General features: G+C 42.6%; 1 protein-coding gene across 4 annotated transcripts in view; it reads left to right on the forward strand.

Moving 5' to 3' along the window:
* Nucleotides 1-11,778, forward strand: part of ADIPOR2 (adiponectin receptor 2) — a 45,633-nt gene extending 33,855 nt beyond the window's left edge. For 3 of the 4 annotated variants that reach the window (XM_083821301.1, XM_083821302.1, XM_083821303.1), the window contains exons 3-8: nucleotides 1,937-2,056; nucleotides 3,908-4,079; nucleotides 4,720-4,906; nucleotides 5,980-6,167; nucleotides 7,396-7,589; nucleotides 9,055-11,778. In XM_083821301.1, the coding sequence (XP_083677427.1) occupies nucleotides 1,937-2,056; nucleotides 3,908-4,079; nucleotides 4,720-4,906; nucleotides 5,980-6,167; nucleotides 7,396-7,589; nucleotides 9,055-9,186 (993 nt within the window). In that variant the 3' untranslated portion in view covers nucleotides 9,187-11,778. The remainder of the gene's footprint in view (nucleotides 1-1,936; nucleotides 2,057-3,907; nucleotides 4,080-4,719; nucleotides 4,907-5,979; nucleotides 6,168-7,395; nucleotides 7,590-9,054) is intronic. The other variant, XM_083821304.1, reaches the window with a different exon arrangement.
* The last annotated feature ends 1,103 nt before the right edge of the window (nucleotides 11,779-12,881 follow it).

Genomic DNA, 12,881 nt, shown 5'->3' on the forward strand with positions numbered 1-12,881 from the left:
TTGATGGAAATAGTTAAGAATGCCTTACTCTAAGAAGTGTAATGTGTGACAAATGCACACCAAGATCTCTTCACTCAAAACTCAGGATGCTGACTTTAGTGTTACTGGTAATAATTCATTGGTTGTGTGAGGTTATATACTAGATTCCCAGTCACTTTAGACTGCATTATTGATAACGAAATGTTTATCTTGATATGGGAATAGGAGGGAAAATAAGTGTTTAGTTTGTGGTATAGGGGAGGCCAGTCTCCATAGGGGCTGTGGGGCCTTTTTGGCTTGATCATAAGATGTGGTGGCTTTCTACGTCAAGCCTGAAGTGTACAAAAGGCTCATTCTCTCTTTTCTGGCTTTTCTTGTTTACCTTGGAAGCTGGAGCGTTGAATGGAATCTTTGATGGGCTGTGAGCATTGATGAGCAAACAAGAGTGTAGGACTATCCCATCCCCACCCAAAAAAAAGAAAACTATAGTGCATCAGATGTTGTGACAAGTCAACATAGGGTAGAAAATTACTATACTGAATAACTCTTTCCTATATAGTTATTAATAGCATGTATCAACTGACTATCTAGGCTTGGTGGTTTTGTTTGTTTTCACAAATCTCGTGGTATGCCTTCGGGATATTCCATGAGCCATCGATGTGCCCTTGTGGGCAGGAAGGCTGATGGTATTCTGGGGTGCATTAGGAAGAGTGTTGCCAGCAGGTTGAGAGGGGTTATCCTCCCCCTCCACTCAGCCCTGGTGAGGCCACCTCTGGAGTCATGCATCCAGCTCTGGGTTCCCTGGTACAAGAGAGACCTGGAGCTCCTGGAGAGAGTCTGGTGGAGGACTATGAAGAGGATTAGCAGGCTGGAGCATCTCTCTTAGGAGGAAAGGCTGAGAGAGCTGGGCCTGTTTAGCTTGGAGAAAAAGAAGGCTGAGAGGGGATGTTACCAACGTACACAAATATTTGAAGGGAGGGTGTCAAGAGGATGGGGCTGGACTCTTTTCAGTGGAGCCGAGCAACAGGACAAGAGGCAGTGGGCACAAACTGAAAACAAACTGAAACACAGGAAGGTCCTTCTGATTATGAGGAAAAACTTCTTTACTGTGAGGGTGACACAGCACTGGCACAGGTTGCCCAGAGAGGTTGTGAAGCCTCTTTTTCTGGAGATACTCAAAACCCACCTAGAGATGATCCTGTGCAACGTGCACTAGGTGACCCTGCTTGAGCAGGGGGGTTGGATCAGATGATCTCCAGAGGTCCCTTCAACCACAACCGTTCTGTGATACGGATGTTGTGTATTCCTCTTTAATTTTGCTTAAAACTTGGTCTGTTATTGCATTTATTTGATAACTTGCCTTTGCATAACTGGCAGAAGTAGCTTAGTAGTTTCTAGAATACCTTAAATTTCAGACAAACGAGTAAATGTCCATTGCTGGATTATGAGCTGAACAGAAGTTTCAGTTAAACAGAATAGATCTTCAGATTCAAACTAAAAACTGAAGTAAAAACATTTATAGCAAGGTAAATGGATTCCTTTCCTTGCCTTGCTTTTATTATCTTAAAATGCCAGATATGTTATAGTGGTATTAAGGCAGATGTAGCAGCATTGAAACATAAAATAGGTAGTAATCCTTCCCTAGGGGTGGGTAGATGGCAAGCCTCAGGCTCCATATCTGGGCTTTAATGAAGCATAACTTAGAGGAACATATACTTTCACCAGGTTTGGAAGAAAGCAGTATAAAATGGATCAGGCATGTGAGTTGTTCTCAGATATATGAAAATGCAATCTTGTTTTTTTGGCTGGTTATTTTGAATTCCTTCCTCAGTGGAGGACAAGGAAACAAAACTTCTTTATTTGCCAACACCTTTAGTAATCATAGTTTTGTATGGAAAACAACACCTTTCTCTGTTCGTTTTCCCAAAAGCATTTTTTTCTTTTTTTTTCTCCCCAGAGTTCTGAAGATAGTAACCACAATGATGAGTCACCTCAAGAAGAAGAAGGATTTATGGGTATGTCACCTCTTCTACAAGCCCATCATGCTATGGAGAGAATGGAAGAATTCGTGTGTAAGGTAAGGGCATGTGGAAACTGCCAAGGTAACTTCCTTGTTCAGGAACTTCCAGTGGACAACAGACTATGCGTGCAGCAACAGTACTGCTAATGTGAGAGAGCAGGTACACACCATCCCTGAATGGGCATCTCTCGTTATAACTAGTAGCATTACAACTTTGCGTGATCTCAGTCTATCATAAATGAATAAATTGTAAAGCATGGAGCAATAGGGATTATAAAAGAGACTCTAAAGCTGATCATGCAACTGAGGAGCCTCTCTTGAGAAACACCTGTGAGTGCAAAGCAAAATAAAAGCCTTCTGCTTCCACTGTTTCTGGTTCAAGGCACTTTCATTTACAAGGTCATTTTTTTCCAGGCTTCTTTAGACTTGCAAATATTTTGCTTTCCTGGCACCATTTGCATCCATTGTAGAATAAGCTTTGTCCCTGACTCGAATAGAAAATGAGGATGTATTAAAACTATATATAAGTCAATCCATTGTAGATTTTGTAATTGCTGACCTTGGCTCAATTTTTGTTACTTTTTAAAGCCACAGGGTGTGGTCTGTATCAGTCCCTGGACCTCCTTTCTTGGTAAAGGAGGTGCTATCCCTTTGTATACTTATTCCTACTGGTTTTATGAACTACTTTAATCTTTTTACAGAGGGACCCAAATTACTTGTGGTGTGTTTTTGTCTGCTGTGCATCTCTTTTCCTTTTTAGATGCTTTGTAGGGTGGATTGTGTAAAATTAATTCCCTCCTGCTGTTCCTACCTCAATTGAAATACTTGTTTCATAAAGTAAAACAGTTATCTTTTTCTTGCTGAATGTATGTAAGCACCTAGTCTTTAACTGGGATGGTTATTCTAAGTATTTTAGTCTTCCTTTTGTGAAGGAGTGAGGAGAATGGATTTAAAAACTCTAGGCTCTTGATGTTGAAACTGAAATAAGAATGTAGTTTTTTAAACTTAGTGTTGCAGGATTCTTCAGGCCCGCACCTGTATTACTAGCCAGACGCCAAATCCAACGAACACTGCAGAAACAACCCCGGTACATAAAGCACTTCCCCGATACCCCTCTGCTTGGCGGTGCTGCTTCTGAAGCCAAACTGAAGACTACATGTATCTTAAGTCACTGAAGCAGCGCTAACAGCCATGCACACTTACCAGCTACAAGAATAGACGTGTGCATTTACATTATCTCTTCCTTTAAAGAAGAAATCTGATGGAATTGAGAGTCATGGATCTGTTGCCCTAACTCACCTGTCACTGTTTGTTCTGGGAGTGTGGGAGAACTTTTTTTCCAACTTGGACAGGGGTTTGGACGTTTCTTGCTAGGCTCTTGCCACTTCATGTGTTCTGCCCTATGTTAGTGTTGATGGATAGACTTTTTACTAGGCTACCCCCAAATGCTAGCAGATACATAGTCAGGTTGTCTTGTGGTTCACAGGACATATTTTCACCTGTATTTATTTTTTGGAGAGAGCTAGGTGTAGGCTTCTTTAATTAAATGGAGAGGTTGATATGTGAAAATCTGCTTCATAACTGAACATGGAAATGAATTAAATGCTTTCCCTTCATTAGCAGTAAAAAAAAAAAAGCCCAATAGATTTGTTTTCTGAAGTACTGCAGTGCTTTTCTTTCTGATGGTGCAGCTCAACTTCATGATACTGTTTTGAATAAGGAAGTGTGACTTAACCGTTATGTTTCAAGAGTAAAGCCTTTTCCCCAGAGACATCCCATCAAACCCTTTTCAGTTTATTGCATTCCTACATTAACTCTAACACTTCTACTAATATGGGTTTTCTGACTATTGCCATGCCTTATTTGAACTCAGTTTCCTGCATTTAATCAAAACCTTCTATCCTCTAGGTATGGGAGGGCCGATGGAGAGTCATTCCCCATGATGTTCTACCTGACTGGTTGAAGGACAATGACTACCTGTTGCATGGACACAGACCACCCATGCCTTCCTTCCGGGCTTGTTTCAAGAGTATCTTCAGAATACATACAGAGACTGGTAACATCTGGACACATCTTCTAGGTATTTTCAATTTGCCTTAATGCTTTGAGAGCAAGATAGAAGGGGGCATGGGGTGGTCAGCATTATCATTCCTTTAGGAACCTGTTAAATCAGCTTGGTGTCCCTCTCCTTATTTTCTTCCACCAGGGCTGGATGGGGTTTGTTAATGCATTCAATTGTACTGAATGCCATATTTAAGGAATTTCCTGATCACTAAAAAAATTACCAGTAGATGCTCTTTATTTCCAAGAGTGTAAGTGTTAACTGAGATCCTCCTTGCCACAAGAACACACTTAAGTTGCAGCTTGTATGAGTGGTTTTCAGCTTGCAAGCAGCTTTGAAGGGAAAGGATTTCTTCAAACTATACCGTTCTCATTCTGCAGCAGATTTTTTTCATTGTTTGAGAATGTGCAACTAGTTGTCAGGCATCTTGCAAAATGAGTGAAAATACGTAGTCCATGCAAGTCTGTATGGGTTCAGTTTGAGACAGATGTGGTTGGAATGCACAACTGAAGTATGGAAGAACTTTATTCTGCATGCGTGCTACTGGTTGCCATGTAGTTCCCCTCCTTCGCACTCCTGTACGTTAAAGTCATGATTTTTGAAAGAAAAGCTTTCAGTATGCACAAACTTGACACCTTTCTGCCTTATGTTTTTTCAGGATGTGTGTTCTTCCTGTGTCTGGGAATATTCTACATGTTCCGGCCAAACATGTCCTTTGTAGCACCTGTGCAGGAGAAAGTGGTTGTTGGATTGTTCTTCTTGGGAGCCATACTCTGCCTCTCCTTCTCATGGCTCTTCCACACAGTTTATTGCCACTCAGAAGGTGTTTCCCGGCTCTTCTCCAAGTAAGTGCCTAGAGGACAGAGCAAACCAAATAGGAAACAGTTGGGAAAACAGGACTGGAATTTATGCCTGGCTCCCCAGTGTAGGAGTGGTTCACTGCATGACTGCTGTGAAAATTTTGGAACAGAATTGAGCAGAGATTCACTGCAGTTTCTTCTAATTCTTTGTTTCAGCATGGGGTTTCTGTACTGTCTCTTTAGTCTTAAAACTGTTTCCTTTTGTACCGTTCAGCAGGTGCACATGCATCTTGCTGCTGTAAGTAATACACCCGGAGCTTAGTTGTAGGACTTTGGATTTTTAATGCAACTGTCACTGCTTGTCACTTCAATTATTCTGGGTATCTCTGAATCTTAAACTTTCTTATGTAAGACAGCTGTGATATGTATCAAGATATCTTGGTCTTTTGGTTTTACTACACATTCTTCCATTGACTAGCTGCTAAATATCTCTTATTTCTTAAGATTACTCAACATGGGATTATGTAATCTGCGGGACCACCTCTAAAGTAACCCAGCAGTTAAAATCCCATACTAGAGAATTAACTCAATCTTCTCTTGTATGAGCATTTTATCAGGGTGTGGTAATAAGCAGTGGCTGTGGGAATTCCTTTGTTCATTGGTGTCTAGAAAAACAGCTTGGTTGAAAAACTGACATTATTCCCCAGCGGTCACTTAAGCTGATGCCTAACAAACTCTCATTAGTCAGATTCTAAAGAGTTTGTCTTGGCTGTGCTCTCACAACATATTGTGCCCTTCTTTGTGTTCAGAGCACTTTGTGCTGCTTTTTTTCCTCACCCAAAGCTTAAATTTTGAGTTTCCTTCAAAAGGCCTTGATCTAAAGGCTGCTGTATACATTTCTGATGACTGTTCAAAACTGACCTTACGTGCTCTCAAGATGATACATTGCTGTAGGAGGGCACTGGTGGAGGAGCTGCAGTCAGGAAGTTAGTTTGCAGTAGTGAGAAGAACTTGCTTTTGTGGTGAGTAGTTGTCTGTTGGTCTGCTAGAAAGAGTGGTAGTACAGGAACTTCGAAAGGCTTACGTTTCCTGTCAAACTGATTTTTGTTTCCTTCTAGGCTGGACTATTCTGGCATTGCACTTCTCATAATGGGCAGCTTTGTACCATGGCTGTATTACTCCTTCTACTGCAACCCGCAGCCTTGCTTCATCTACTTGATTGTGATTTGTGTCCTGGGCATCGCAGCCATAATTGTCTCACAATGGGACATGTTTGCAACCCCTCAGTACCGGGGTGTAAGGGCAGGTAAGACCTGAAGTTAATTGTTTTGCTTCTTGTCTGCCTGCCTTCCTTGCTTTTTACTTGTCACTTCAAAAAACAGTCTTCTGAAGACTTAGAGATTAATTTTAGAGAGAGATAATATTCGATTGGGAACTTGATGGGTTTTTTCAGTGTTGCTTATAGCCAGCTGGATGCACAGATAAGGGCTGGTGCGAGTCCTGGAAGTGCATTCCTGAAATGGACAGTAACACATGCAATTAGAAAGGTAGTATGAAGCATTTCTAGCTATACCTAGCAACTTTGCTCAAAAAATGGTTGACTGCTTGGTGTGTGTATGTGTATATTCCTTCTGCTATTTGTTTTTTTCCATAACACCAAGCTCTGACACTAGTAAATCATTGAATGATTTTTATTAATCTGAATGATTTGCCTAGGTAAAATACTTATTTAAGACCAAAAGCCTAGTTTTTCTTGTCACAGGATTGAAGGAATGAAAACAAATTTGTTTTCCTATTCTGGGGTAGGGAGTGAGAGAAAGCTGTCATGGGCAGTTATGGAATATGAATACAGCTGGTTTGAATAGTAATATTTCTTGTTGCTTAATCTGAGTGTCAGTAAATCCAGTTTTCTTGGACAAGCTGTTGGTGTACCTTCTGAGAGTTCAGCCTTCTATACTTAAACCTTCTATACTTAAAATAATCAGTGGATGATGGGTCATGATTATTTTCCCCCCTATTCCCCCTCCCAACCTTTTTTCACCAAGATTTCTGTACTTGCTGATGAAATCTGAGTAAACAACATTCTCATATATGACAGGCGAGGCTCATATGATGTTTTTCTGTTTACTGGGATCATTTGCACAGAATATGATAAATAATGTCTTTGTTTCTCCTTGTTGTCCTGCTCTTGATTTGGTAAAGTGTGACATAATTCATGTAGTCTCAGTGCCCTCTACAGTCCCAGCTGTGTAACTGGTGTAATATACGTTAAAGCTGGCAGACACGATCATTAAATGAAACATTTTAATATCTGCTGGAACATTTAATTAAGTAGCTTCTGGTATATGAAAGAAATCTGTGCATTCTTTAACTTCCCTCTGTTAAAGCTACCTCAGGGACCTCCAGCTTCAAGAGTTGTCACCTTTCTTCTGCTTTGGCGAATACTGAGTTTTCCTTCCACTGTCTTTTTTTTTGTCTCCCTTCACTGCCAGTGTGTTCAAAGCTGACTCTCCCACATTTTCTTTACCTCCCAGGAGTATTTCTAGGTCTGGGTCTTAGTGGGGTTATTCCCACCCTGCACTTTGTCATCTCTGAGGGGCTCCTGAAAGCAGCCACTATGGGGCAGATAGGCTGGCTGGCACTCATGGCATGCCTGTACATCACTGGTGCTGCACTCTATGCTGCCCGCATCCCGGAGAGATTCTTCCCTGGCAAGTGTGACATCTGGGTGAGTCTACGGAATGACTGGATGAGGAGACCAATGTGAAAGCTGGTTCCCCTTGAGGCTGGAGGATGTTGTATCAGTGGTGTTTTCTTATTATTGCAAGTACTAAACCACTGCACCAGACATACAGATCTTAAGGGGCCAAACAACTGTGGGCGCTCTGAGCCCAGCTTACCTAGTGCCTCTCGTGTAGAGTTATCACAGGCTAGCTGGTCTGAGTTAACTGCTGCTATACAAGTTCAGCCCAGCACATGTGCTAGATAGCTTTAATAGGTTGATAAGAAACTTTGCAAACCTTCTTGTTTCTTTCATATCTTCACCATGTCTGGCTTCTCATTTTGTGAGGCCAGGGGAAATACTGGATAGAACCGATAAAACTTTGGAGGGGATCTCTGGCCCAGAAGAAAGAAAGGTGGTGTGGGCAAGTGGGTAGGGAGTAAAACCTGGGAGGAGGGCTAGGGTCATGAAGACTGTCATAGAGATCTGTGGGAAAGATGCGAAGAAAAATTGAGTGGAATATGAGTAGAGATGAGAGGGAGGCGGACCTTTGGGAAGAGATGTCAGGTAATTGTGCTTCCATTAAAATAGTTTAAGGCCCTTAAAGACTAGAAGTGAGAGTAAGCCCTGGGTTGTTAGTAACTTTTGCATGGCCCCAGTTTGCTAGGTGTAAACATCGGTGACTTATAATTTAAATGGCCAAACTAAACATTGTTACAATAGTAAGATATGATCCAGGAGCACTGGTGTACCACCAGCTCTTTTCCAAGCTTCCCATGGAGCCTACAAATACACGTTTATGGAAATTTTTGGAGCATTATCCATATTGGTATGGCTTCCCTAGAACAAGGCTGTGCTTTGTCATGTAGCCCCTTCATGGTTTTCATTTTGCTGGATTACAATCAATAGCATCCTGGGCATTCATTGAGAACATCTGGTTGTTTCTATGTTTTCACATAATACCGTTTTTTCTGCTCTGTTTCTTTGTGGCAGAGAAGTAAAATAATGTTCTGAAAATCTAGTTGGTAAAACTTATACCTGTGACCAGAGCAGAGTTTGTATGCGTTAGCTGTATGAAGTAGCCCTTTTTATCAACAACCAACCAGTGTTGTTGAGGAGCTAATTAAAAAAAATAGTATTATTTTTAAGACTTTTGCCCAAAACTTTGAAGTTATTCCTGTCCCTTAACAAAGATACGCTATAGCATTTACGTAGTGTATACGTTGATTGATCAGCTGATTCAGATGACTGAAGGAAAAAGGTGTGGGGATGTGCGTGTGGAGAATTTGATCCTTTTGCTAATGGTAGGAGAGGGATGGGCTTAACACACAGCTTACTTCTGCAGCTTGTGGTTTGAGGTACTGCTACGTGTTACTGTGTACTTCAGCTGAATGTATGGCTTTTTTGGAGACAGGGTAGCCCCTAGTACTCAAAGTACCCTGGCTGAACACAAGTGTTTTGTCTTCCACAGTTCCACTCCCATCAGCTGTTCCACGTCTTTGTAGTGGCTGGCGCTTTTGTGCATTTCCACGGGGTTTCGAACCTCCAGGAGTTCCGTTTCACGGTCGGAGGAGGCTGCACAGAAGAAGAGGGGATGCAGTAAAACTAGGCTTCAGCCCAAGGTCATAACCAAAACAGCACCGCAAGCGCGGTTGAAGCATACAGGCTAGTGAAATGAATACCTAAGAAGAATCCAAGTTTCAGCTGATGGAGCACGGAGCTTCATGGGGATTCTGACTAATCAAGATAAATTCTATACCTCAAGCAATGGAATGAATCAATTTGAAGACCAGGAAATTCTGAAACCCTAATTTATTCTTGGGATCTACAGATTGAGCTACAGAGGACCCTTTCCAAATCGGCTTCTGTTCAATGCCATATTTATTTGTAGAAGTGGGGAGGGATAGCTTAGCAGTTTCCTTTTTTTTTTTAAAAAAAAAATTGAGGTTAAATTTATATCCTCTTGGAGGGTTTGGGAGTTGATTTTAGATGCTCTTTTGGGAGAAAAGCAAATTGTAAATAAGATTTCTAACTTTCTGTTTAAATAAATTTATATAAATGTTTTAAACAATGGGTGGGGGGAAAAGGGTTTTTGTAAAGAATGCAACATGCAAGTACCACACACTGTTTCAATTTTGCACAAAATGAATGATTGCAGGAGGACCAGGTAAAATTCCCAGGAGTGAAGCATGTTGGCCCTGCGTTTTTGCCAGCATGCCCTGGGCATGCCCCTGGGCAGTGTGGGGTCCTGGCCAGCACTTGGAGTAGGCTCAGTATGTGTACACAAGGGTTGTGAAGGCTGGATTAATCATGTTGTCATTTGGGTCACAGTGTTAGCCAGTTTTACTCAAGTAACTTGAAAGATCCATCTATGCTCTGCTTAACTGTGTGGGACAACTGCCTTCCAAGCTTGCTTGGCCAATATAGTTTTGGATCTTACAGTAAGTTGTTTTGGTTCTCATCATATGAATCGGAGCATGATGGGATAACTGCACGCGAAATGGCAAAAGGTCCCACTCCATCAGTGCCTGCCTATACCCAAAGACCCCTGTTGAGTAGATGGCTGCCGTCTGAGTCCTGCCCTGTTTTGTCTGAACAAATGATGGTAATGCACTTGTCAAAAGATAGTTGAGCATGTGAGGGGAAACAGAGATGGGGTTAAGATTGACTGGAAAGAGGAAGCTGTGTGCTCCAAGGCTTGGAGTTAACAGTTACTGCAGACCTCAAGCACATTACCTTCTCATGTGTCAGGCTCCATATGCCAAGGAAGTTTTTGCAGGTTTTTCTTTTTAGGAGGAAAAATCCACAATCAGCCCAATGCAGTACCATTTTTTTTCCTTAGGTCTGCTTCCCATCTGTGCTTTAGCAATGGGACTGCTGGTATTTCTTAAACCTGAAACTAAGAGTTCAGTTGGATTGCTGTGGAGCAGACACACCTCCTATATAAGGGGAGGTATATACCCTTCTCTTGCTTAATTGATGTAGCTTGATCTTTGGAGCCTAGTCAGAAGCCAGACTGAAGGAGAATCTTTGGAGTTGTAAGATGAAACTTGAACGTTTTGTTTGTTATGGCACAGGTATTGCTTGGAGCGTTTAGTTGGAAATTCAGAGCAATTACATCTCGTGATGAGTTAAACAGCTCATAAAATGCTGTAGTTCACAAAGAAGGGAGGTAAAAGGGTTGGTTTTTTTTAATAAAATACGAATTTGATTTTTTTGTCCTTCAAGGGGAAAAAATGTAGATTGTGAAGATCTTCTAGTATGCTGGGTATTACTGAGTGTTTCGGGGAGTTACTTTGCCTAATGGAGTCAAATAGAAGCAGAATGCCTTCGTAAAGTTGACTGGTGGATATTAAGGCTTCACCCCTCGACTGGAGTCTTTGTAAAGCCTCTGAGAGCAAGGTCGGCTGCAGAAAGAGATGCTGCAGCAGAGTCCGTGAGCTTAGAGGGACGTGTTCTCAGTAGGATCACTACGCTGGATGCCAGTAGGGCCAGAAACAGCTTATCACGGGTCTGTGTGGTACTAAGATGAAATAAAGAGCAGTATTAGCTGGATGTAAGGGCTAGCAGCACTGGCATCCCTGACAAAGGTGTAGAGTTGCCTGGCAGGAAGCAGTCTGGTGCCTGAGGGAAGCACGGTATGGAAGCATATCCCAATCAGACCTGTCCGTACGGCGCTTTGGGATACCTCTGTAACAGTACCAGCAGAAGCGGCAGTCTCCATCCTGGATCATCCCACGTTCACTCCTTGAAGGGTGATTGTAACCTGGTCCTACACAGCACAGAACTACTACAGAAACACAGTACTCCACCTGCTATTCTTAACCCAGTCAGTCTCTCCCTTCAAGAAGTTTGTGTGTTCCAATAAAAGCAACCTAGCTGTGCACTTTTCTGTAGCTCTTGCTGAGAACTCTTCCCAGGTTGGCACCTGAATGCCTTACTCTCAGCAGTCAGAGGCTTGCTTGCTCTGTGTGCAGGTTATTGCCATAGAATAGTTAGGACCTACAGCTTCTTTCCTTCCCCATTAAATAGTGGCCTTGTTCAGTATATTTCTTTTTAAAAATTGCTTACTGTTGAAGCAATGAAGCACATTCTGGGGTTTTGATGGTTGGGGACTCCGGTGATGGTTCCATGTAAGATGGGATCTTATTACTTGCTGTATTCTTAACTTCGCTAATAAAAGAACCAAATGGAATATTGTCTAGCTTGGGTCTGTCTTTGCTCTGTGTGAAGCTTGAAAGAGTTGTGCTGGCTTTCCGCCCTCCCACTGTTTACAGGTAGAAGTCCAGAAACCAAACTGATGCCTAAGGGCGTGTTCACATAGTGCTGAACTGCTGCTCGCTGTGTGCCATCATGCCTGACAAAGATGTCCGTGGACCGTGCTGCCTTTTAGTTAGTGTTAATTGGCAGAGGAGCATGATTTTTTTTCTAGTTTAGACTCTCATTTTGTGCTCTCTGGAGTCGCCAGCTATAGTACAGTACTGGCAGTGGCACGGGGGAGGGAGGTGTTACTTGGTGTGCCTGGTGCCACCATTTCATCAAGCTGCTTGTCATAAGATATCCCCTGGCACACAGCTATTCTGAACTTCCCAAGGGAAATAGCCTGGGGCAACATTTCTCATGTGAGCACCTGAGAGCTTGTGAGGAGGAAGATGGGGTGGGGGGGAAGAGCTCTCCTGGAAGGCTGGGCTGGAATTAGTGGTGCAGAGGAAATGTCTCCCAGCCTGTACCCACGTAAGGGACTGATTGTCTCCTCCTGGCACGCAGATGTGGGAAGGAGCCGTGTCTGGCTGGGGATGGAGTGAGGCCGACCAACAGCCCCGTGCCTGGAGCAGAGCCTAGTGCTCCTCCTGGTGCTCCTGAATCTCCCTTCCTCAGCTGTCAGCAAACATCTGCGAACTGCCTCAACAAGATATGCCTAATCCTCCTCTTGTGGTGGTTCACATTGAGTCTGGGCATCCACAGCGGGGCTGTTTATCAGTTACTTGATGCGAGATACATGTTTTGCAGAGGCTTGTATGAGAGCCAGCTCCAGTAAATAACCTGTGTCAGCTTGATGTCTCAGGATGGATTTTTTTTATAAAAGCAAATTCAAGGAGCGTGGAGAACTTCAGCATCAGATTACATGAGTTGGACTAAAAAAGGCTACCGCATTTGAAGATGAATTGGGTTTATTTTGTTTTCAAAAATTGGAATGATACTTGAAAGTTGCATAGGCAGTCCTAAACTTTATGCCCTACCTCTTCTGCGTGTAGTTGTGGCCATGCGTTGCCATCTCCCTGGGATCACTTGCTTCAT

This window comes from Anser anser (assembly GCF_964211835.1).
Source record: "Anser anser genome assembly, chromosome: 1".
Taxonomy (NCBI): domain Eukaryota; kingdom Metazoa; phylum Chordata; class Aves; order Anseriformes; family Anatidae; genus Anser; species Anser anser.